General features: G+C 43.5%; 1 protein-coding gene across 3 annotated transcripts in view; it reads right to left on the bottom strand.

Moving 5' to 3' along the window:
• Positions 1-27,386, bottom strand: part of COL22A1 (collagen type XXII alpha 1 chain) — a 766,089-nt gene that overhangs the window by 450,544 nt on the left and 288,159 nt on the right. For all 3 annotated transcript variants that reach the window (XM_033933743.1, XM_033933744.1, XM_033933745.1), the window contains exon 11: positions 14,182-14,220. In XM_033933743.1, coding sequence (XP_033789634.1) covers positions 14,182-14,220 — 39 coding nt within the window. The remainder of the gene's footprint in view (positions 1-14,181; positions 14,221-27,386) is intronic.

Here is a 27,386-nt window from a genome sequence, read left to right as displayed (position 1 = left end):
TCCAAAGACATTGAAACCCTGGACGACCAGGAACAAAAGGTAAAAAAGGTAAGAATGACAATATTCTGAGAAAAGAGTACAAGGAGGGGAAGAATAGGAGGGGTAAGTGTAAAGAAAACAGCGTAGCGTTGCCCTTACAAGGACAGTTAGGGTTCAAAAGCATCAAGAAATAAAAATGTTTTTTTAGTTTTGTTTTGAATTGACTTAAGAGTTGATTCTTCGTGTAAGTAGTTAGGAATAGAGTTCCAGAGGGAAGGAGCGGTAAAAATGTTTGATCTCATTGACTTCAAGGATGGGATTGAAAGAAGGTTCCGAGTCATGGAACGAAGAGTATCTGAAGGGTTATATGGAATGAGGAGTCTGTCAATGATTTCGGGCTGGTTATTTTGTTGGGTTTTTGAATGTTAATAAAAGTATTTTATAGTTGATTCCATGTTCTACCAGTAGCCAGTGTGCTTTGTAAAAGAGGGGCATGATATGATCGTATTTTTTTTGCGTTAAATATGATTTTTATTGCAGCATTCTGCACTATCTGGAGGCATCCAATTTCTTTTTTTTACTATGCCTTTGTAGAGGGCATCGCAGTAGTCTATGCAGGAAATCATGAGTGAGTGGATCAGGGTATTCAGAGAGGAGGGCTCAAGCAATTCGGAGAGAGATCTGACCATTCTTAGACGGTGAAAGTAGATCTGATGCTGAGTGGCTCATCAAAGCTAAGATTTTTTTTTTCCGGAGCTTACTTTTATTCAGGCTGGCTGGAAGGCATCTCCCTAAAGGCAGGAGATGAGACCTCAGGGCTATATGACTGAAGCCTCTGGATACAGAGCCTGTCGCTCAACGTGATTCCAAAGAAATGCAGCCAACTTTCGCATGAGCTGAGGAAGGCTGTTCAAGCCGAAACACAGACCGTGTTGGGGTCCAGCACAAAAAGGATTAAAGGACTCTCTGTTAGACTTGCTATATAAGTTTTGTATATGTTATATATGTTTTAGCCATTTGTATATTTTTAATAAATTGGTTATCCTTGTATTTGGTTGATCGTGTCTCCTTTTTTGTTTATATTACTACACGTGGGGTTGTTTCATTCCTTTTTTTTGTTGCGGGATACAGTTATCTATGTTTTTATTCAGCAGAGATGGCTGGCTGCCTTTCGCTGAATATTGGTGGTTAGCCAGCTAAGCGCTATTTAACCATCAGGAGTTGTTCCTGGCTGTTTAAATAGTGCAGAATTTTGGGCGGATGGTTTCTTGGCAGAAAATGCATTTATTAGCCCGGGGGGGGGGGGTAGGCGGTGTCTCTGCTGCCTAAAGAGCCTTCCTACTGATTATAATATGCACTCCCAATGTTCTACCAGCTTCTCGAGCTCTCTATTCCTTTCTGGAATGTGCTAGAACCCTCATGGCAGGTGTCAGAAAGCAGAGAGTTTAACCACAGGACAAGAGACCTTCTGACTGCAAAAAAAATGTCAGCTACTATGCACTGCTCTCTTAATATTCTAATGACAGCACTGAGGATTCAGTAATACTCCTTAGAGCCGAAATTTTTAGGCTATTTATTGATTTCTAATATATCTAGAAACAACTGAAAAACATTCACAATAATTCATACACAATACATTAACAAAATACATTCAAATTACACAGCAATATCATCCCCTAAAAATAATTTTGAGAGCTCAAAGAATTTACACATTAGCCAACACATTAAATAAAGTGCAATAACCACAGCTTAGAATTCTTAAAATAAATCTACCAGGTAGTTAAAAAAAAAAAAAAAAAAATAGTGCCTCCACAAACAGTTAGTTGTGTCTTCAACATTTTTCTAAATTGTAAGCCTCGGAACAGGTCCTCAGGATACCAGGGAGGGAGTTCCAGAATTTGACCCCTGCTACGAACAACATTGCTACTCTGGATTTAACATACCGGACAGTTTTCTCCGTTTCAGAGGTTCATCTCATAGTACCCTCAGACCTTAAATTTCCCCTCGGCTGATACACCTCCCACAAAGATTGAAAGTTCAAAGGAACAGATCCATACAAGCTCTGATGGATCACTGCTAGCATTTTATAACAAACCCTTTGCGGCGCTGGAAGCCAGGGCAACTGTTTTAGCACAGGGGTAATATGTTCTGTGCGTGAGATTCCCGAGATCAACCTTCAATCGCTGTAACGCTTTATATCTACATATGGATAAGATGAAAAACTCACCTTCTGGTTTGCAGGCATCCTCTCCACGTGAAAGTTCTGTTGACTAAGACTGTATTTGGTAAGACGGATCTATACAGATGATGGCATTTTGGACTTGTGTTGAATCCCCACGCTGCCTCCAGTTTTATTTAGCATCCTGGCTCTCGCAACACATACTGTACTAGCATTCTTCCTGTCAGTAAGAAAAGCGCCTCTCTGAAGACGCCCATCGGGGATCCTAGCATACCATTTATTGGAAAAGACCATAATTCATTCCATTATAGGAGGTGTGTGGATAATACCATTTCCCCCCGAGTTAGAGGAATAGATTTGACTAACCAGAAGGCCACGAGGTCATACAATAATAACCTGCAGAATCCAGCCTTTTTCTACCTCTGGTCCCCTACATCCCCTACACTACCTTGCTCCAATATTGCCTCTTCCTTTCCCTGTGCTGGCCCCCTTCTTCTAAGAACATAAGAATAGCCTTACTGGGTCAGACCAATGGTTCATCAAGCCCAGTAGCCCGTTCTCATGGTGGCGAACCTAGGTCCCTAGCACCTGGCCAAAACCCGAGGAGTAGTAACATTCCAGCATCTCAAAGAATAGCAAGATTCTGGAACCCCAAAGAGAGCAACATTCCAGAGCTGAGATTGTGATGTCATAATGCCTCATTCCACAGTGCCTCAGAGCCATCCTCATCAGTGATGTTCCAATGGCTTGATTGTCCTATCCTTGGCACATGTAAGAGCACAGAACTGCCATACTGGGTCAGACCAATAGTCCATCAAGCTCAGTAGCCCGTTTCCATGGTGGCTAATCCAGGTCATTAGTACCTCGCCAAAACCCAAAGAGTAGTAACAATCCAGCATCTCAAGATTCCAGAACCCCAATGAGAGCAACATTCCAGAGCGGATATTGTGATGTCATAATGCCTCATTCCACAGTGCCTCAGAACCAGCCTCATCAGTGATGTTACAATGGTTTGATTGTCCTATACTTGGCGCATGTAAGAGCATAAGAACAGCCATCCTGGATCATACCAATGGTCCATCTAGCCCAGTAACCCATTCTCACAGTGGCCAATCCAGCTCACTAGTACCTGGCCAAAGAGTAGCAACCGATCCAGGGCAAGCAGTGGCTTCCCCCATGTTTTTCTTAATAACAGACTATGGACTTTTCCTCCAGGAACTTGTCCAAACCTTTCTTAAAACCAGCAACGCTATCCACCTCTGGCAACCTCTTTTCCATATTCTTCTTCTTCTCTAGGCCTCCCACGTCATGAACTTCGGTGCAGTCAGCCGCAAGCCACTAAGGGAACCACATCCAGTTGCCTCCAGAGAGTCCGGATCCTCCGCAGCTGAATCTCACCTTACTTGTACATCACCTCTGCCCTACTGTCCCCTACCTCTGCCTTGGCTCTAATCTCAGACCTTTCTACCACATACCTTAAATCATTTCAACACTCTGCACCTTTGAGTGAAGGCATTAGACCTAGATTCGCCAACTGGTTCCACGCCATCTGAATAGGCTGAGTCTATCCTGAATTAATCCCACGGAACCGATGAACTTACAGTAATGTTTTCCTTCGAGAAACCGAGATGGCCTTTTTCAAGCAGCAGAAGTAAAACCGGGCCTGCTTCAAACTCCCCAGAGGTCAGAGAGTTCAAACTGGAACCCGCCTCAATTAATGCCTCGCAGCCTTAAAGGTCAAGAGTGCATTAGCTCCTTAGGCACCGAAAATGTTTTCAATCAAATGCTAGTGAAGAAGTCCCCTTTTGTAAATGCATGGTGTCGGGGAGCACTAAAGGCGGTGATTATTTTATAAAAAGTGCAGTAGATATGATCATAACGCATTTTTGCATTTTCTGAATAAAATAACTCTTGTTCTCCCAAACACCACAGTTTTCGAAAGAAGAGTTCTGTTCCTAAAATACTAAAGAGGCTCCGAGTACTTCAGGCACCATGGAGACATCTGCAATCTCCCAGTCCTTTTTTCGTGCGGACATTATATTTAACAGCCAAGCACGGCTAAGCTGGGAGAAGTGGTGCGTCAAGCTGTCAGCGAAAATGACAAGGTAGATGGGTTATTTCTTTAATGGTGCTGGCTTACTGTGTCCTGGTAATTTACTTGCCATTCCAATGAGGTTCTGACATATTGAAAAAAGCTCTTCTTTATTTTTATCTTATTTTTTTTTCCTCAAACGTGCCAAATGTGTCGTGAACTAAAACAAATCGAGAAATAATTCTCTCTTGTTTCACGGCAGGACTGTACCTGTTCTGAGGCGACGGGATATTCCTTTAATGTCTGAAGAGGTTTCTCAGGGCTGGGATCACTGTTCCGGCACTTATCAGTCCACAGAGAGCTTTTCTTTCTTAGCCATTTGATGATCGCAGGTGTCGAGCTGTAAACCTGCTGTTTATTGCTTTAGTTTTGGAACTTCGTACTTTATTAGCATCTTTTTGGAGCATGATAGGAGAAAGTCTACTTAAAGAAACAATTAAGGGGAGCAATTTGCGCTGCAAATTATAGAAAAAATACAGAAGGTATTTATAAAGGACTATGACAGAAACAAAAATCATATAAAATGATGGTAGATCAAGACCATACAGTTTATCCATTCTGTTCATCTACACAAACTACAAAGCTCTATAATGCTATCCTTTCCCCCAGAATCCTCTGTACGTATGTTGTTCTCAGGCTTTCTCTGTCACTGGTCCCAGCCAATGGCGTAGTGAGGGGAGGTGGCCCTAAGTACCATCTTAGCGGGGGTGCCAGCGCCTCTTCTCTTCCTCTCCCCCTCCCCCCCCACCACCACCACTATCTCTTCCTCTTCAAATCTTTGCCAGCAGTGAGCAGGCTGTACTTCACATGCTCGTGACAGCCTCGTCCTTCACTCTGATATCACTTCCTGGAAGTGACATCAGAAGGAAGGATCAGCCAGTGCAAGCAATGGGTATTCTAGACTGCTCGCTGCCGGTGATGATTTGAAGAGATAGAAAGGGGGGGGGAGTATAGCGATGTCAGGGTGTCAAGGAAAAATGTATCGGGGGTGCTCGGAGAGACGATGCTGGGTGCCAACTTCCCTCACTCCGCCACTGGCCCCAGCTCATGGAATAGCTGACCTACCCTTGGATCTCTTTCGGACACATCTGTGCCGATTTTTTTGTCACAAAAATTTGAAACGGTGTACACGTATATTGACAGTTTGTAGCTGGTCTTTGCCTTTTTGACTCTGTCATCGGTAACCTTGTCAGTTATGCAGGTGTTCCTCGTCTTTGTCTCACCCAGTCACTCTGTCCCTCAAATCAGTGGCATAGGGGCGAGGGGGCGGTCCGCCCTGGGCGCGGTCTCGCTCGGGGGTGCCTTCCCCCGGGACCCGCTCTTAGGAAGTGACATCAGAGAGAGCGCCGATGCCAACACGGGCAACAAGTTGGTGGCTGCTTGAGTCGAAGTTAAAAAGGTACGGGGAATGGGCGCAGCGGCAGGGGGGTGGAGGAGGGGCGCCACCATTCCTGGCGCCGCTCACTCTTGCTACACCACTGCCTGAAATTGATGTTCTTGCTCTATGATGATGTCTTTGACTAATTGTTTGATTGCTATATTTTATTTGATATTTTACTATATAGTCTTCTAAATATGTGATATACTAAGGGGCTCATTTTCAAAAGAGAAGAACATCAAAAAAAGTGGCATAAAGGGAAAGATTGATGTTTTTCTTGCCAAATCCTTCCAATTTCCTATTTTTTAAACCTCCCCCTCCCCCATGCTAGCAAAAATCAGCATGAGGGATGCTCATTCCCTCTGCCATGCCATCCCTCCCCTGCACAAGAAAAAATGGCAGGAGAGATGCCCACTCCCTCCTGCCATGCCAACCACCTCTTCCCTGTGGCAGTGAAATGGCAAGAAGGATGCCCACTCCCTCCTGCCACCGAAGGCCAACCCCTGCACCAGGTACCTTCAAACATCTCCTACCCTCCCCCCCAAAAAAGGCAGGAGGGATGTCCACTCCCTCCTGCCACTGGAGGTCCCCCGAACCTCCCCCCCTGTACCTTTTAAGGAAGTTGGGAGCAGGAGGGATGCTTAGTCACTCCTACTCCGAGGCCCGCCTGTCCAAAATTGTGGGCCTTCCCCTCCCCAGTGCATCATGTGATGCACGGAGAGGGGCCTAAAGCCCTGATTGGCTCAGATGCCAAAGGCCCCTCCCCTTGAGAATAAGGGTCAATAAGGTGCTCAAACTGACCAGATGACCACTGGAGGGATGAAGGCATGGCTCCTCCACATTCCCCCAGTGGTCACTGACCCCCCTCCCACCCCCCAAAGATCTGAATGAAACAGTACACATCTGTCTCTATGACAGCTGCAGATAGCATGGACAGTGCTAGTACTACAGCAAGCAGGTGTCTGGAATAGCCTGGTGGGCTGTGCAGAAGACTTCAGAGAAAGGGACCCAGGCCCATATCCCACCCTAACTAGTACACTTATGGGAAAAAGTGTGAGTCCACCAAAATCTGCCAAAATGTACTGTACCTACATATAGGTGACACCTGCACCCATAAGGGCCAGATAGACAGGTCCAATGGGTTTTAGAGGTGTTTTGGAGGTCTCACCATACAATATAAGGGAGTTCTGGTGAGATGTATACCTGGGACCCTTTACATGAAGTTCACAGCAGTGCCCCCTAAGGAGCCCCACTGCTTTGCAGGCATGTCTGTGTGGTCCGTCTAGTATAAATGGTGGCCCCACCTACATCCAAATTGCTTGGTTTTGGATGTTTTGTATTTGAACATTTTCATATTCGAAAATGGCTCAAAAAAGATAGATGCGCTAAGGGCCAAAGCATCTAGATAGGTCATTTAAAAAAAAAAAAAGTAGACTTCATGCAGTTGAGAAAATGGACTTTTTCTCCATCCAGTTTTTGGACATTTTTCTCAAAACGTCCAAGTCAGGCTTAAACATCCTATCAAAAATGCCCCTCAATGCGTCTATCTTTTAGAACCATTAAAAAAAAAAAGTTCTCAAGAAAACAGCACAAAGCAAGCCATTGGGAGGTAGGGGGGGGGGAGGGGAGGTCAACATTTTTACTAGACTGGTCACATAGACATCCCAGTAGAGCAGTGGAGCACCCTATAGGGCACTGTAGTGAACTTCACATAAAAAGTCCCAGGGACACTTTTCACCCTAACCTTCTTATATTGTACAAAACTCACCTAGAACCTACTGGACCCAACTGTATACCACATCAATAGCCCTTGTGCCTTGAGTGGATTTTGGAAGAAATGATATGTAGTAAATTAATTGTACTTTTTCCCCTCATAGGATGTGATGTGTATTGTGGTACTTGAGTTTATGTATGTTTTTTATGTTAACTCGCTTAGGTTTTAAGTGGGTGATACATTGTTAAAATAAATAAATATTCCACCATAAGTGTAATAGATAGAGTGGGATATGGGCCTGAATCCCCCTCTCTATTGTTCACTACACCACCCACTAGGCTATTCAGGAATCTTCTTGAGCTCTACTAGGACTGCTCATAACATCTAAAGCTGTCATACAGGCTGGTATTTACTGTTCCATTCACATCTTTGGGGGGGGGGGGGGTGGTACATGGTCAGTGACCACTGGGAAGTGGGAATGGGGGGCAGTTATGCCTTCAACCCTCCAGTAGTCATCTGGTCAGTTTGTACACCTTTTTTTGTAATAATTTTTATTAGCAAAATGCAACACAGATGATACAGAAAACCAGCAGTACAAGGACACAAGGTCCGAAAAAAGAAAATACAAAACTCGAACAGGAGAACGTACTGGCAAGCACAGAAATGAAAAGTGGAGTGAACAGGCTCCATTCCATCCAGTCGCAATCCGCAACTTTTATAGTTTCATAGAAAAACGTGAGCAACCCCTCCAGTCATGCCACAAGCGCACAAGCTCCAGACACTCCATACAAATCACAACAGACACTCCTCATGCACACTCCCCCCCCCCCCCATACACGAACCCACACCCCTCACAGTGGACTGCCCCACAGCCCCTAAGCACAAAGAAAAAAACGAGAAGAAAGAGAAAAAGAAAGAGGGGAGAAAGAGAAAGAGTTATAGAATCAGGAACTAGTATCCAGCTGTGCTTCCGAATCCCCGGAACACAACGACAGAACCGCTTTCCAGAGCCCCACATAACAGCGCTGGTCAAGCCTCCCTCCCCCCCCCCCCGGGGAGAGCGGTGAATTTCAAAGTGGGCTACCTGGTACTTATTCATTGCTAAAACAGGTCTAGCCCCAAATGTCCAAATTGTAACATGGATGTTTTCTAAAATGCTCGATTATGGCAGAAAAACAGCCAAATCAAAAGCCTGCCCTAGTTCCGCCCAAACCAAACCTTCTACATGTGCCCTTGAGATTAAGATGTAGACGAATAGCATAGAAATCCATCTACATCAATAGTGTGTAAACTCATGGAAACACTACTTAAATGTAAATTAGACACGATTTTGGATGAGGGGAATCTAAGGGATCCTAGTCAACATGGATTCACTAAGGGTAGATCATGCCAATCCAATCTTATCAGCTTCTTTGATTGGGTAACAGGAAAGCTGGACTCGGGAGAGTCTCTGGACATAGTGTACTTAGACTTCAGTAAAGCTTTCGACAGCGTCCCACACCGTAGACTATTAAACAAGATGAAATCGATGGGGTTAGGCGAGACACTAATTGCATGGGTCAAAGATTGGCTGAGTGGAAGACGTCAGAGGGTGATGGTCAACGGCACCCTCTCTGAGACATCGGAGGTGACCAGCGGAGTGCCACAGGGCTCGGTCCTGGGTCCACTCCTTTTTAACATATTCATAAGAGACTTGACCCAAGGGCTTCAGGGTAAAGTAACTCTATTCGCTGATGACGCCAAACTGTGTAATATAGTAAGTGAAAGCAATCTGCAGGATAGTATGACGCAGGATCTGCTTACGTTGGAAAACTGGTCCTCGACATGGCAGCTGGGCTTCAACGCTAAGAAATGTAAGGTTATGCATCTCGGTAGCAGAAATCCATGCAAACCTTACACCTTAAATGGAGAAACACTAGCTAGGACTTCAGAAGAAAGAGACTTGGGAATAATCATCAGTGCAGACATGAAGGCCGCCAAACAAGTAGAGAAGGCCTCATCCAAAGCAAGGCAACTTATGGGATGTATCAATAGAAGCTTCGTTAGCCGCAAACCTGAAGTCATAATGCCACTGTACAGAACCATGGTGAGACCTCATCTGGAATACTGTGTGCAATTCTGGAGGCCACATTACCGTAAAGACGTGCTTAGAGTTGAGTCGGTTCAGCGGATGGCCACTAGGATGATCTCGGGGCTCAAGGGTCTCTCATACGAAGAAAGACTAAACAAATTGCAGCTCTACACTCTAGAGGAGCGCAGGGAGAGGGGGGACATGATTGAGACATTTAAATACATCACGGGACGTGTCGAGGTGGAAGAAGACATCTTCTTTCTCAGGGGACCCTCGGTCACAAGGGGACATCCATTCAAACTCAGAGGAGGGAAATTCGATAGTGACATAAGGAAGTATTTCTTCACAGAAAGGGTTGTAGATCACTGGAACAAGCTTCCAGAGCAGGTGATCAAGGCCACCAGCGTTATTGACTTTAAGAATAAATGGGATGCCCTAGTAGGATCCTTACGAGGGTCGAGTTAAGGAACTAGGTCATTAGTACTCAGACTTAATGGGGTGGGTCAGTAGAGTGGGCAGACTTGATGGGCTATAGCCCTTTTCTGCCGTCATCTTTCTATGTTTCTATGTTTCTATGATTTCAAAAATAGTGAACTGGAAGGGTTGGTGAGAAAAATGTCCATCGGCCCCTTTAGGCCATTTTTCTTTTCAGGATGAAATTGTCTTTCTGGGACATTTCTGGGACATATACCATAGAAGCCAAATTACAGAACTTTCCAAAAGGAAATAAAAAACCCTGTTGTTCAGGAAATATGTCAGGATATGTTAATGCCACTCTATAATATTTACTGAACTTGTGATCTTGCTGGAAATGTCCAGTTTGTCTCTTATTGTAATCTGCCTAGAACCGCAAGGTTAAGGCAGAGTAGAAGTCAATAAAAGTAATGCAATTCTGCTTGGCGTTGTCCTTAAGAACATAAGAATAGCTTTACCGGGTCAGATCAATGGTCCATCAAGCTCAGTAGCCCGTTCTCATGGTGGCCAATCCAGGTCACCAGTATCTGGCCAATACCCAAGGAGTAGCAACATTCCAGCATCTCAAAGAATGGCAAGATTCCGGAACCCCAATGAGAGCAACATTCCATAGCTGAGATTGTGATGTCATAATGCCTCATTCCACAGGGCCTCAGAGCCAACCTCATCAGTGGTGTTACAATGGCTTGACTGTCCTATACTTGGCATATGTAAGAGAATAAGAACAGCTATACTGTGTCATACCAATGGTCCATCTAGCCCAGTAACCCATTCTCACAGTGGCCAATGCAGGTCACTAGTACCCGGCCAAAACTAAACTAAAACTTAACATTATATACCGGGTCTTTAATCAAAGGAAGCTTGACTCGGTTAACAATAAATTACAAAAATTAAAGTAAACTGAAATACAAGAGTTAGTTTTCAAAATGTTTAGCGAATAAAAAAAGTTTTTAGAAGTTTCCGGAAGAGTTGGAAGGAACTGGGACACCTCAAAATTAGGGGAAGTTCATTCCATAGCTGGGAAAATTTAAACGCCAGAGAGCTGCTAAAATTCTTAACTCCTTGAATTCCTTTCCTAGAAGGAAGAGAAGGTTCAAATCGATGAATGCCTCTCGCATATGAAAATCTATAAACATTCCATACCAGAGGAACAAGAGGAGCAAAGATACCATGTCAAATCTTAAAAACAATACATAAACACTTAAACTGAATTCTAAAATAAACCGGGAGCCAATGGAGAGAGAAAAGCAAAGGAGTCATATGGTTGAATTTGCTCTTTCCATAGATCAACTTCGCGGCGGTATTCTGAATCAATTGTAGTCTTTGAAGGCAGTTCTTAGTGATGCCAAGATAAATGGCATTACAATAATCTAACCGGGATAATATAACAGACTGGACCAAAACAGAAAAATGACATTGATGGAAAAGAGATCTGACCTTCCTCGAAGAGTACCAACATTCCATGCTACCGATCCAGAGCAAACTGGCTTCTCCCATGTCTTTCTCAATAACAGACTATGGACTTTTCCTCCAGGAACTTGTCCAAACCTTTCTTAAAACCAGCTACGCTATCCACTCTTACCACAACCTCTGGCAATACGTTTCAGAGCTTAACTATTCTCTGAGTGAAAAAAATTTTCCTCCTATTGGTTTTAAGAGTATTTCCCTGTAACTTCATCGAGTGTCCCCTAGTCTTTGTAATTTTTGATGGAGTGAAAAATCGATCCACTTGTACCCGTTCTACTCCACTCAGGATTTTGTAGACTTCAATCCTATCTCCCCTCAGCCGTCTCTTTTCTAAGCTCAAGAGCCCTAACTTTTTTAGTGTTTCCTTAGGTTCCAACTAGTGCAGTTATCATTGAAGCCCACTCCAACCTATCGGAACCATCTTGTCATTTGCAGGACACAGACTGTAAAAGTCTACTATGCACTACCTTCATGTTCTGAATTACTGGTACATACTTGTGAGCGTCCATTTACTGAATTGCCCTGTATAATATTGCCATACCAAAAAAATACTGACAGAATTGTTGAAAATTAATTAATTAATTCATTCATTTATTTAGCCCGTCCTCCCAAAGGAGCCCAGAAGTTGTGATTAATGGGGGCCTATGTGTTTAAAAATATTCTTATTTAAAGATGCCTATGATTTGTAAATCTCCATCCCAAATGACAACAGTGAAGGAAGAGCATATCATAGTAACAAAGTAGATGACGGCAGATAACGACCCGAATGATCCATCCAGTCTGCCCAACCTGATTCAATCTAAAAATTTGTTGGTTTTTTTTTTTTTTTTTTTTTTTCTTCTCCTCCTTAGCTATTTCTGGGCAAGAATCCAAAGCTCTGCCCGGTACTATTCTTAGGTCCAAACTACTAAAGTCTCCGTCAAAGCTCACTCCAGTCCATCCACACCCTCCCAGCCGTTGAAGACCTCCCCAGCCCGTCCTCTACCAAGCGGCCATATACAGACACAGACCATGCAAGTCAGCCCAGTGCTGGCCTTGGTTCTTCAATATTTACTATTATTTTCTGATTCTAGGTTCTCTGTGTTCATCCCACGCTTTTTGAACTCCGTCACCGTTTTCATCACTACCACCTCTCTCGGGAGCGCATTCCAGGCATCCACCACCCTCTCCGTAAAGAAGAATTTCCTTACATTGCTCCCTCCCACTTTATTGACCTTTTTATCTCACTATCCTATTGCAAATTGTATTTATCCCCCCCCCCAATACTTTTCCTCATGTGTCTAGGTATTTTATCATTGTTCATGTCTCACTCATATCACCCTGATGATTTTATGTTCTTCTTTTGTACACTGCTTAGACAATTTTTAAGCGGTAATTCACATTTTTAATAAACTTGAAACTAATAAAAGTTTGATACCAAAAAAACAGGAGAAATTCACAATAGTATTCATGTTCCTTCTAAGCTGAGTGGAGTCCTTCACTTAAGGGCTTGCCAGTAGAGAGCGACAGGCAACTTGCAAGACTCCAAGGAACCTGCCTATCCCTAATGATGGAAGACACAATGTTGAACCATTGCCCCCTATTGGCAGCAGTGCAGTTGGAAGTCTCCTGCCCGGTTTAGAGAGAACAATGATGTTACTAGAAGGGCCAGTACTGAGTGACCATTCCATGATACATATGGAGAGATGGAGGACCATAAAGTACCAAGAGGTGTAATCAGAGACCAAGAAAAGTGTGTCTGCCAGGAAGCTATGGAAATTGTCTCAATTTCACTGGGCTTGATCGTAAAAGTTTCTAAGTTTACCTTGATATGCTGCCTCCATGTGTTATACCCCTTGAGCTCCAGAAGAAGGCATCTTTGGCACAGAGCAAATGTTAGGAAAAACTTTAATAGTAAATTGACAGGCTGAGATTACCATATTTTTTACTCTATAAGATGCATCTGACCATAAGACGCACCTAGTGTATTGCAGAAAAAACCAGGAAAAAAAATATTCTGAACCAAATGGTGTACCCTGTCCCACCATCCTGTCATGTACCCTATCCACCCCCCTGGTGGTCTACCTTTTTTAAATTCCATCAGTCCAGCGAGTCGCGAGAACTGATGGCGGCCATTCAGGGAGCGGCGTGGGACCAGGCAGGAGCGCGACAAGCTTGCGCCTGCCTTGTGCGCTGCTCTGCCGCAAGAGGAGGAAGCAGCTGTCCAGCAAGGGAGGGGCAGGAGCGTGGAAAGCTCCAGCTGATACAGCACTGGACCGCTGGAATTACAAAAACATACCGAGGTGGAGGTATATTCAGTCTATAAGACGCACCTACATTTCCACCCACTTTTTGGGTGGAAAAAAGTGCGTATTATGGAGCAAAAAATACAGTATACTTAATATGACCTCTTACAAGTGAAGTTCATTCTAGACTCAAACATTCTAGACTCATCTAGATTCTAGATTCATAAGCCTATTTAGAGGCACTGCTCTTTGAAGACCCTCAAGACGATATATTATAAGGTTACCAAATTTTCCCGAAGGAAAATCCGGACCCATGGCCATTTCCCCAGGCACACCCCTATCCGCCCTGTTCCACCAGTGTCACACCAAATTTCGCCCCACCCCTAGGTGGCGTCTGCACATGTGCGGGTGCAGCGCATGAAGTCGCCGCGTTGTGTCCCTACATGCGCGGATGCTCCTTCCTGACGCGATTTTGACGGGAAGTTTTTCAAAACCTGGACAAAGTGACCCTAGTATATTAAAACAACAAAATAAATAAATAAAAATAAAATGAGCATAAGAGCAACCATAAAGTTAAAAGTACAAGTAATGTAGCACCTTACCTGTTCACCTTTTTCTCCTTTGCCCCAAACTGCTCTGCCCTATAGTGTAAACAAAAGAAAGGATGGATATCTGTGCCTATATAATGAAAGTTATATGCATTAACACATTTAGAAAACAAAACTATCTTTGTAATTCATTTGGTTAGATCACTATGGTTAAGCAATGGCGTAGCAAGGGTAGGAGGGGCCTAGGAAGGAGGCGTCCCCTCCCCTTCTCCTTCTACGCCCCCCACCACACTCACACCCTCCCTCCCTGTACCTCTTTAAATCTTTGCCAGCGTGAGCAACTTCTCTGGCTTGCAGCTCACATCATAGAAACATAGAAGATGACGGCAGAAAAGGGCCTTAGCCCATCAATTCTGCCCACTCTAATGACCCACCCCCCTTGATTTTACCCACCTAGAGATCCCACATGTGTATCCCATTTCCTTTTAAAATCTGGCACGCTGCTGGCCTCAATCACCTGAAGTGGAAGTTCATTCCAATGATCAACCACCCTTTCGGTGAAGAAGAACTTCCTGGTGTCGCCATGAAATTTCACACCCCTGATTTTCAGCGGGTGCCCTCTTGTGGCCGAGGGACCTTTAAGAAAGAAGATACTGTATCATCTTCCACCTCGATGCGGCCCGTGATATATTTAAGCGTTTCAATCATGTCTCCTCTCTGATTGGCTTTCCCTCCGACGTCACTTACTCCAACGTCACTTTCTCCAACGTTGGCTTTCCCTCCGACGTCACTTACTGGTCCCGCGACCTGAAAAGTGATTTCAGAGGGGAGCCAGGCCGGCGAGAGCAGTGGGCTGGTGAAGTTGTTCGTGCTGGCGAAGATTTAAAGAGGTACAAGTGAGGGGAGTGGTAAGCAGGGTATGAGCGTGGCATGGGAGGACGGACAGCTGCCTGCATCCCCATCAAGGTGGTGCCCAGGGCGGTTCGCCTCCCTCCCTTTATTAGAACACTGGTCAAAGACTATGCAAAGATTATCTTACTGTGTTTGCAATCAAGGAGGTCATTCATATAGCTAAGAGATATTGTAGCTTCTAGTTTTAGTATTTTAGAAACAGTGGAAGTCAAAAGATACACATTTATCGAAAAATTGCCTTGCCTTGAGCTAAAGATTGTTCTGTTTGATTTAGAGGTTTTTTTGCCCATGAAAGAAAGCAGTCCTGGCTAATGTTTGCAATTGAGTTATTATGCTATGAACGCTGGGACTTTTGAGGCTTTTCCCTCCAATTTTTGACTTCCACCGTTTCTATGTTTTAATCGTTGGTCTACATTTTTTGGGTGATGTTTCTCCTACCATGTTTCCCCAAAAATAATACAGTGTCTTATATTCATTTGAGGCCCCAAAATGGTACTAGGTCTCCCTTCCTCTCCTTCACCCCAATTCTTCCTCTTTCTTTTCCCCCACATGTGCAATATCTTTCCTCCCCTCTCACCCATCCCCTTGTGCCTTCCCTCTACAGCATCTTTCTATCCCTCCATCCCTCTCATCCCTCATGCAGCAAAACCCTTGAGCATCTGCTGCCGCCCCTGCCACTCAGCCAAACCGCCGAAACCCCGCTGACCCTCCATCCTTCCCTCCCAACCAATCCCTGCCGACCGCAACCATAAATACCTCCTGGCAGAGAAGCATCGGGCCAGCAGCACTCAAGGGCAGTTTCGCAGCCTTCTTGCTGGGGCTTTCTGTGTACTGATGATGTCATCAGTAACGCAGCACACAGAAGGCCCCAGCGAGAAGGCCGCGAAGTAGCCTGTGAGTGCCGCTAACCCGATGCTCCTCTGCCAGAAGGTTTTTATGGTTGCGGTCGGCGGGGATCGGTTGGAAGGGAAGGATGGAGGGTCAGTGGGGGTTCGGCAGTTCGGCTGCGCAGCGGGGGCAGGGTGGGGTGGAGGGCGTGTCGGGAGAAGCGCGGCTGCCTATGACTAGGGTTTATTTTTGGGGGTAGGGCTTATATTAAGACCTACCCTGAAAATCATGCTAGGGCTTATTTTGGGGGAAACACAGTATATATATATATATATATTCTTCTACTGTACTGGCCATAAAACTGAGAGGAATACCATAAGGGCAAATATAATATAGACAAGTAAAGTTAAGCTAATGTTATCGTGTTCTGAGCAAAATCGTCCTGAACTATAGCTGCATCCTGCACAATTTGCCCGTTGTGTCACCTGCCAGCTTGCTTCGCTACCGTCAACGAGAGGAGACGGTAGGCCGCGAGCAATTTTTATGGCCTGTGTGGCTGCATCACGCACATCACATTACAGTCAAACCGCGGTTTGCGAGTAACGCGGTTTGCGAGCGTTTTGCAAGACGAGCAAAACACTCCAGCAAATTTTAACTCGCAAAACGAGCATTGTCTTGTAAAACGAGCACATCAAGTACGCACAATATACGCGCGTCACGCGTCGCGCGTCGCATTGCTGAGCATTATCACGTACAATTTACCCGCAATTCGAGCATGCGCGACATACGTGCTTTGATTTTCCAACCCTGCCGCCCCACAATCTTGGTGACGTGCTCGGAGCTGGGCACTGGGATGCAGCGGAGCTGCGAGGCCTGTTCTGCTCCTCCACCACCGTTATAGGCCTGTGAAAGCATGGCAAATATTTCCTGCAGGTTCACCGCCTCTGCTCCACACAGAAATGCCACGCCGGCTTCTTGCGCCTCAAAGGCGACGGCGGTGAGCTGAAGAAGTACCGAGCCCAGCCCCGGAAGCAACGGCGGCTGCTGAGACAGGAGCAGCAGCACCGGGGAGCCACCCAGGCTGCAGCTCTTCTCTTTTTCCTCCTCCTCTGGCGGCTCGGCGGTGATTATAAACGGAGAACACGACGAAAGACTGATACAAATAGAGGTAAGTAAAGAGGATGTCCTCAGACAAATAGACAGACTAAAGAGCGACAAATCACCGGGCCCGGACGGCATCCACCCAAGGGTGGCTATAACTCCATTCATTGTACAAATAATTCAAAACATCAAATAATAAATTTTAGAAACTATAATAATGTTAATATAGAATCTATTCTCTCTTCATTTGAAATTGATTTAACAAAATCAAATTCTCTAGATGAATTAGTAAACTTATGGAATGTAGCTCTTTTAAAATTCTTAGAAAAAGTAGTCCCTCTTCAAACAAAGACAATTTCTAAACGTAAAATTCAAAATCCCTGGTTCTCATCAGAATTGAATCTAATTAAACAACAAGTCCGATCTCTAGAACGTGCATGGAAAAAAAATAAAACCTTAACAAATTTACAATTATTCAAGGAACAAATTATATATTACAAATCAAAAATAAATCAAGCAAAAATGCAATATTATTCTGAGAAAATAACAAAGGCTAAAAATCCATCAATGCTATATAAAATATTAAAAAGAATATCAATCTCAACTAGTAAGGAGAAATCAAATGAAAATAATAACATACTTACAGCACAAAAATTGGCAGATCACTTTACAGAAAAAATTAAAATAATAAGAAATTCCTTTGTAATAAATCAACAAGGTAATATTGATCCTGATCAGTTAAAAACTGAACTCTCAACCTCAAAATGCTCCAAATTTAAACTTCCAAGCCAAAAAGAAATTGAGATGACTATTAAATCTATCAATATTAAAAGCTCAAAAGCAGATCTTCCTCCGTTCATTCTGAAGCAATACTTTCAAATTTTTGGACCATTTATTCATACCTTAATTACAGAAAGTCTGACCCAAAGTAAAGTACCAAAAGAATGGAAAAAATCAATAATTCGCCCAATTATTAAAGATAAAAATGCAAGTAATACAGATCCAACAAATTACAGGCCCATATCTAATATCCCTTTTCTGGCCAAGTTAACGGAAAAGATAGTTTATACTCAAATATTAGATTTTGTGGAAAAAACTAACGTCCTCCACCCTAATCAAACAGGTTTTAGAGAACATCACAGTACAGAATTATCACTAGTTGGCTTAACTACTTCCATTCATTATTTTCTTGACCATCACAAAACTACTCTATTAATTTCACTAGATCTTTCCGCAGCTTTTGATACAATTGATCATATACTTCTCATAAATCGACTTCAATCTATTGGGATCACGGATCAAATTCTTTCTTGGTTTAATTCTTACTTTACAGATCGTTCTTTTTCTGTTTTCTTTAAAGAATCTATATCTAATCCTACTTCAACCACTTTCGGTGTTCCCCAAGGGTCTATTCTTTCTCCATTACTATTTAATATCTTTTTAGCACCACTCCTTACACTGTGTCAATCTATAGGTTTTCAAGTTTTCGGATACGCAGATGATATTCAGCTTTTACACCCTGTAGATACTGATAATATATCAGAAATACATGAGATCAGTAAGAAACTCGATCAAATTCAACATTGGCTAAACACTAATAAACTGGCCCTTAATATAAAAAAAACAAATTTGATGATCTTTCCATGGAAGGAAAATCCCACACTTATCACCCCTATTACTATAAGAAATATTCCTTTACAGATAGTTAATAAAATGAAAATATTAGGAGTAATTGTTGATTCTAAATTAAATTTTCATGACCATATAAGTCATATTGTTAAAACTTCATTCTATAGATTACGACAAATTAGATCCATCTCAAAATTTCTGAATGCACAATCTTTAAACATTCTTATCCACTCATTAGTCATATCAAAAATAGATTATTGTAATTCTCTTTTTAGAGGTATTGCATTAAATGAAATCAAACGTTTACAAATTATACAGAATGTCTCTATAAAACTTATTACAAAATCTAAAAAATTTGATCATGTCACTCCCCTACTTGAAAAGGCACATTGGCTTCCTGTCATCCATAGAATAACTTATAAAATCTGTTTACTTACATTTAAAACACTACTATATAAGACACCTGCTTTTATTCATAAACTTTTAATACCTTACCATCCAATTAGAACATTAAGATCTATTGATCAAAATCTATTAACAGTACCTTCATTGAAATTGATTAATACTAGACGGCAATTTATATTTTCCGTAACAGCCCCTCAAACCTGGAATGCTCTTCCAATTTTTATACGGAACGATCAAGATTTGGTAAAATTTAAATCACTATTAAAATCATTTCTTTTTAATGACGCTTTTAATTCCTGATTTTTTATTTATTGTTTCTCCTAATGTGTTTTCCTATGTTTAATCTTTTATATAACGAATGTATTTCATAACCCTATTTTTACCCAATGTAGTATAATAAGTTTTAACCTTTGTAAGCATTGTGATTCCCAAAAGTTTGTTTTGTTTGTTTGTTTGTTCTCTTTTAACTAAATTTGATTTGTACATCGCTTTGAATTAGAGAAAGCGATTAATCAAGAATAAATAATAAACTTGAAACTTGAAACTTGGTACTAAAAGAACTGAGAAACGAAATAGCAGAGACACTTCGCCAAATATGTAACCTCTCCCTAAAAACTGGGGAGATCCCAGAGGACTGGAAAATAGCAAATGTCACGCCCATCTTCAAGAAGGGATCAAGGGGTGACCCGGGAAACTACAGGCCTGTGAGCTTGACCTCGGTTCCGGGAAAGATGATGGAAGCAATGGTAAAGGACGCAATCTGCAAACACATAGAAAACAATGGTCAACTGAAGGCGAGCCAGCATGGCTTCTGCAAGGGAAGGTCGTGCCTCACGAACTTGCTGTACTTCTTTGAGGGAATAAACAGCCAGATGGATAAGGGGGAATCCATAGACATTATTTACCTTGACTTCCAAAAAGCCTTCGACAAGGTACCTCACGAACGGCTACTTAAAAAGCTGTGGAACCACGGGGTGCAAGGGGATATCTACCGATGGATCAAACACTGGTTGGCAGGCAGGAAACAGAGGGTTGGAGTAAAAGGCCAATACTCAGACTGGCAATGGGTCACGAGCGGACAGGGGTCGGTACTGGGACCTCTACTGTTCAATATATTTATTAACGATCTGGAGACGGGGACAAAATGTGAGGTTATCAAATTTGCTGATGACACCAAACTCTGCAGCAGGGTTAGAAACACGGAAGACTGTGAAGACCTGCAAAGGGACCTAATGAGACTGGAAGACTGGGCAAAAAAGTGGCAAATGAGTTTTAACGTAGAGAAATGCAAGGTCATGCATGTAGGGAAAAAGAACCCGATGTTCAGCTACAAAATGGGGGGAACACTGCTAGGGGTGAGTAACCTTGAAAGGGACCTGGGGGTGATGGTCGACACATCACTGAAACCATCGGCGCAATGTGCGACAGCCTCAAAGAAAGCAAACAGAATGCTAGGCATCATCAAAAAGGGTATTACAACCAGGACGAAGGAGGTCATCATGCCGCTATATCGCGCAATGGTGCGCCCGCACCTGGAGTACTGTGTTTAGTACTGGGCGCCATACCACAAGAAGGACATGGCGTTACTCGAGGGAGTGCAGAGGAGGGCGACTAAACTGATAAAGGGTATGGAACATTTTTCATATGCTGACAGGTTAAAAATGCTGGGGCTGTTCTCCCTGGAGAAGAGGAGACTTAGAGGGGACATGATAGAAACCTTCAAAATCCTAAAGGGCATAGAGAAAGTAAATAAGGACAGATTCTTCAAACTGTGGGGAGCCACAAGCACTAGGGGTCACTCGAAGAAATTGAAAGGGGACAGGTTTAGAACAAATGCTAGGAAGTTCTTTTTTACCCAGAGGGTGGTGGACACATGGAACGCGCTTCCAGAGGATGTGATAGGCCAGAACTCTGTACAAGGGTTCAAGGAGGGTTTGGATAGGTTCCTGGAAGATAAGGGGATAGAGGGGTACAGATAGAACTTGAGGTAGGTTGTAGAGGTGGTCAGAAACCACTTCACAGGTCGCGGACCTGATGGGCCGCCGCGGGAGCGGACCGCTGGGCAAGATGGACCTCTGGTCTGACCCAGTGGAGGCAACTTCTTATGTTCTTATTTTATACAGGTACATTAGTTTTTATTAGTTTTGGGGTTATTTTATACTGTACATTAGTTTTTGGTTTGTGGGACGAATCATCTGGGTTTCCATTATTTCCTATGGGGAAATTCACTTTGATATACGAGTGCTTTGGATTACAAGCATGCTTCCGGAATGAACTATGCTCGCAAACCAAGGCACCACTGTAGTTTCTTTTATTCCGCCAATACTTTGCGGTTCTAGGCGGTTTACAAAAGGATGAGGTTCTGGTCATATCCCGAAGATTACAAGGAAGTTATTAGTTGGAATATTTATAGTCTGGTGATGGAGTGAGGTTATTGGTTGAATCATGAGTTTGTCTTGAACAATCTGGTTTTTATTTCCCCCCTGAAGGTATTGTAGCTTGGCGCCGAGATCAGTAAACTGGAGATGTGGCTGTCTAGTTTTGCTGCCTGCATGGCGAGTAGTCCGTCGTGTATATTTTACACTGAATTCCTTTGATTGGGGGGCGGGTGACAGTGTCTTGAGTTCTTCTTGGTCTGGAAGAGTTGTTCCGAGTTAGGCGAGTGTTCAGGTAGGATGGTCCATTGCCATGTAGGATTTTGTAGAACATGCAGTAGAATTTAAAAAGTATTCGTGCTTGTACAGGTAGCCAATGTGTGTACAGTAATCCCCCAAAATTCATGGGGACTATGTTCCAGGACCCCACCCCACCCCTCAAATTTTGAAAACCCGTGAATGCAGTTTTTAGGCAGGGGAAACAGAAGAGGTCAGCTGGAGCGCCGGCGGGTGAAGGAAATCACTCGTGGTCTGCTCCGACCGCCTCTTCCTGACACGCAGCTCCTGATTGGTGTAGCCCGACTTTACCACAGGAAGAGGCGGTCGGATCAGACTTCGAATGACCGGGTCTGCGATTCGCAAACTCACAGTGGAACACTGTATTGGTAGGCAGCGGTGATGTGGTCTTACTTCTTCAGTGAGTAGATTAGTCTGAGGGCTGTGTTTTGCACTGTTTGTAGTTGTTTTATCATGGTGGCGGGGAAGGGTAGGTATATGATATTGCAGTAGTCTAGTAGTCCTAGTATTAGTGCTTGGACCAGGAGTCTGAATTGTGTTCTATCAAAGAATTTGCAGATTTGTCTTAGATAACACATGACTTGCGAAAGCTTTATGGACTGGTTTTTTTTTATATGTAGTTGCATGATAGAGTCTCTGTCTAATTTTAGGTGGGGTTGGAAGGGTCTACTGCTAATATGTGATTGTGCTGTAATTGAAGATGTTTTTATGTACTTTCTCCAGAACTACTGTGAATGCTTTATTGTTAACCGCTTAGGGATAGGCGGTCTATAAATTTTAGAAATAAATAAAATATGGGGTATGAGATGGAGTTTATTGCAAGGTTCGGAATGGAAGAGGGTCACGAGTGTGTTCCGCAGGGCTCGGTGCTCGGGCCGCTACTATTTAATATATTCATAAATGATCTAGAAATAGGGACGACGTGTGAGATAATAAAATTTGCAGACGACACCAAACTATTTAGTGGAGCTTGGACTAAAGAGGACTGCGAAGAATTGCAAAGGGACCTGAACAAACTAGGGGAATGGGCGATGAGATGGCAGATGAAGTTCAACGTTGAGAAATGTAAAGTACTGCATGTGGGAAGCAGAAACCCAAGGTACACCTATACGATGGGAGGGATGTTATTGAATGAGAGTACCCAGGAAAGGGACTTGGGGGTGATGGTGGACATGACAATGAAGCCGACGGCACAGTGCACAGCAGCCGCTAAGAAAGCGAATAGAATGCTAGGTATAATCAAGAAGGGTATTACAACCAGGAGGAAAGAAGTTATCCTGCTGTTGTATCGAGCGATGGTGCGTCCGCATCTGGAATACTGCATCCAATATTGGTCGCCGTACCTTAAGAAGGATATGGCGATACTCGAGAGGGTTCAGAGGAGAGCGACACGTCTGATAAAAGGGATGGAAAACCTTTCATATGCTGAGAGATTGGAGGAACTGGGACTCTTTTCCCTGGAGAAGAGGAGAATTAGAGAGGATATGATAGAGACTTATAAGGGCATAGAGGATATGATAGATCATGAAGGGCATAGAGAGAGTAATAATAATAATAATAATAACTTTATTCTTATATACCGCCAACAATCTTGCGACTTCTAGGCGGTTTACAATAAAGAGAAACTGTACATACAGCGAATTACAGAGTATAGCAGAGTACATCTGATAATGGGAACATTAATGATAATAACAACAGTTCGTATGCTACAGGTTCTTCAAACTGTCAAATAATAAAAGAATAAGAGGGCATCTGGAAAAGTTGAAAGGGGACAGATTCAAAACAAATGCTAGGAAGTTCTTCTTTACCCAAAGTGTGGTGGACACCTGGAATGCGCTTCAGGCTCACTTAATAGTTTATTTTATTTTTCTTTCCAGCTTATGATTTATCTTTAATCTTATCTATTGTTTTGCCTTTTGTCTTTGTTTTGTTCTATTTCTATCATTTAAATTTCTCCAGAATTCTACTGTTCAACGGCTCCCCCTTCTGCTTCTATTCCTTTCTCTCCTCTCTTCTACCTTCCAAAGTATTTAGATCAATGCTGTCTTGTTAAAATGTTTATTTTATTTTTATTTTTCCTCTAACTCTACTTTTCACTTCTCTATTACCCTCCAGGTACTTTAGTTAGATTGTGAGCCTTCGGGACAGTAAGGGAATTTTTCAAGTACCTTTCTTATTTCTAATCTTAATGTATATTTTCTGTAAACCGCATAGAACCTAACGGATGTAGCGGTATATAAGAAATAAATTACATTACATTACATTAATAGGGCAGAGTAAGGTACTGGGGTTTAAGAAAGGATTGGACAGTCTCCTGCTGGAAAAGGGGATAGAAGGGTATAAATAGAGGATTACTGCACAGGTCCTGGACCTGTTGGGCCGCCGCGTGAGCGGACTGCTGGGCACGATGGACCTCAGGTCTGACCCAGCAGAGGCATTGCTTATGTTCTTATGGGAGAGGAGGAGATAGTGGATGCTCTGGATGGGCCATTTGGCCTTTATCTGCCATCATGTTTCTATGTTACTAAAGTTCTGTGACATCACATTGCAGGTGCAAAGAGCCTTAGCCTATAGGAAGAGGAGATGCAAATGTTAAGAGCCTTAGCCAATGCGCTTCCAGAGGACGTAATAGGGCAGAGAACGGTACTGGGGTTCAAGAAAGGATTGGACAATTTCCTGTTGGAAAAGGGGATAGAGGGGTATAGATAGAGGATTACTGCGCAGGTCCTGGACCTGTTGGGCTGCCGTGTGAGCGGACTGCTGGGCACGATGGACCTCAGGTCTGACCCAGCAGAGGCATTGCTTATGTTCTTATGTTCTTATGTAGCGGCTCTGTCGTTTTCAAGAAGGAGGAACTTTGTTTTGTCTGGGTTTAGCTTTAGTTTGTGGGTTTTCATCCATTGTTTTACTGTTTCTAGTGTTTTGCTCAGTGCATCTAGTGTTATCAACTGGGATTTGAACCCGAGGATCCTTCACATAAGTAATCAGCAGCTCTAGTAATAGGCCAACAATTGGTCATCCTACTGAACAAGCAATACAAGCTGTAGTCTCATGCCCCAGCTAAACTCAGCTTTCCCCACCCAAATGTACCAATGAAGAAACAACTTCCCTTGACCTGGTCGACCACACCATACTCCTCGAATGCCTGGCACACATTGGCATATCCGATCAGGTCCTCAACTGGTTCCAGGGGTTCCTAAAAAATAGATCCTACAAGGTACTCAAGGACAACACTATCTCACATAGCTGGGACAACACCTGTGGCGTCCCGCAGGGCTCCCCCCTATCCCCCACTCTATTCAACATCTACCTGGCCTCCCTAGGCAACCTCCTTCACACCCTCAAACTCAAATTTTTCATCTATGCAGACGACATCACAATAGCCATCCCCCTTACCAATTTCACACCAGAACTACTTGACTACATTACAAATATTTTCAACCAGATTGAACGTTGGATGCTATCGTTCAGGCTGAAACTAAACCCGGACAAAACAAAATTTTTTCTAGCCACCCCCAAGGAAAAAATCAAAAACACCACAATTCATCTGAAAGGAATGACTTTCCCCTAGAACCCACCTTAAAAATACTGGGAGTCATCCTAGACAAAAACCTATCCTTAGAAAACAACACAGACCTCATTGTCAGGAAATGTTTCATGGTACTTTGGAAACTCCGTACCATAAAAAAATTCTTCAATGACACCTCCTTCCGCCTACTAGTACAATCCTCCATTCTCAGCATTCTGGACTACTGCAACATTATCTATCTGAGCGCCACAAAGAAAACCACCAAGAGACTAAAAACGATCCAAAACACCGCCATTCGCCTCATCTATGGCCTGAAGAAATGGGAACACATCACCCCATACTACAAACAACTTCACTGGCTGCAATTCGAATCCAGAGTTCTTTTCAAATTCGCATGCATATGCTACAAATCGATAAATGGTCTTTCGCCAAGATACATCACTCCCCACTTAAATCTTCACTGCACCAATAAGAAATCCCGCAGAATTCAGCTGTTCGCATTCCCTTCGCTAAAGCTTTGTCAACTCAAAAGATTCCTAGATAAAACCCTCGCCTTCCAAGCAGCCAAGATGAACCCATGGCTAGCCCAAATGATACTCGAGGCCCCCACCTACCTCGACTTCAGAAAATCACTCAAAACCTACCTTTTCAGCAAACAAGACCCTTAACCGACCCTTCATATAATCTCAGGGCCCCTTACCCGACTCTTCTCCTTCACGATAGCTCCTATCTCCCCCTGCTTCTCCTACCCACTACCTTCCTCATCCACCAAGTCTGACCAAATCCGTTGTAAATCCGATAAATTTGTTGTAATTCGGCCCTCTTCATCTACGAAGTTGGCTAAATTTGTTGTAAATTTCCCTTTTTCATCTGCCAAGTTTGGCGACAGTTGTTGTAAATCCGATAAATTTGTTGTAAATCTACAAGTCTATGCGGATCCTAATCTAATTTATTGTAAACCGCCTAGAACTCGCTGGGTATGGCGGTATATAAGAATAAAATTATTATTATTATTATTATTATTATTGTTAACAAGCCCACAAGCACTTGAACACATTCTCATTTTATTTCACAGACCCATGTCGTCATTAGGGCTTGTTCTACAGAAATAGCAGTAGATTCTGAATTGGGGAGAAAAACATTATTTGCTACTAGTCTTTAAGCCCGTTATATTAACGGGTGCTAGAATAGATTTGTGTGTCTGTCTTTCTTTCTTTCTGTTTCTCTCTTTCTCTCTCCTTGGCCGCTGTATGTCTGTCTGTCTTTTTTTGCTGTCTGTCTCCTTGGCCGCTGTATGTCTATCTGTCTTTGTTTTGGTGTCCGTCTCTTTTAATCTGTCCCTGTAGCCCCCTGTCCTTCTGTGTGTGTCTTTTTTTTCTGTTTGTCTCTCTCTCCTTGTCCAAAGTTGTTTTGTTTTGTTTTTCTTTAAATCTGTCTCTTTAGACCCCTGTTCTTCTGTGTGGTTTTTTGACTGTCACCTGTCTATCTCTTTGGCTGCTGTCTGTATTTCTTACTTTTGGTCTCTCTGTCTGTGTTTGCTTTGGTGTTTGTCTCTTTGGTTGCTGTATGTGTTCTTTTTTTTTTTCTGTGTCTCCTATTATTAACCAGCATTCCCTCCCCCTCCATATCCCTCCCCCCACACTACTTCCCTGTGCAGCAGCAGCAGCGTTTCCCCTACCCCCCCTTTCCCTTCCCGCGGTCTGGCCGGCTCCTTTAGTCCCTTTACGCCCCTTCCCTTCCCGCGGTCCTGCCAAACCTGCGATTCCAGCAACGTCTGCAGCACTGTACACACGCTGCTTCAGAGCCTTCTACTGCCCTGATTTGCTCTGCCGCATCTCTGATGATGTCATCAGGGACGTGCCAGAGTAAATCAGGGCAGTAGAAGGCCCCAAAGCAGCGTGTGTACAGTGCTGCAGACGCTGCTGGAGTCGCAGGTTTGTCGGGACCGCGGGAATGGAAGGGGGGTGTGTGTGGGAAGGGACTAAGTGAGCCGATCGGATCGCAGGAAGGGAAGGGGGGGCTGCAAGGGATTAAGTGAGCCTGAAGCTGCGAATGTGGGGCCGTTTCTGCAGCCGCGTGAGGTGGAGAGGTGGAGAGCAGAGAGGCTTCTCTGGCGCGCATGCACATTCTGCCGGCCACATCCCGACAGATCAGGACTCAGGGAACACGAGATAAGAGTGCGC

The sequence above is a fragment of the Geotrypetes seraphini genome, chromosome 2, assembly GCF_902459505.1.
Source record: "Geotrypetes seraphini chromosome 2, aGeoSer1.1, whole genome shotgun sequence".
NCBI lineage: Eukaryota > Metazoa > Chordata > Amphibia > Gymnophiona > Dermophiidae > Geotrypetes > Geotrypetes seraphini.
The sequence above is the reverse complement of the archived record's forward strand: the minus strand, read 5'-3'. Positions and strand labels throughout refer to the sequence as shown.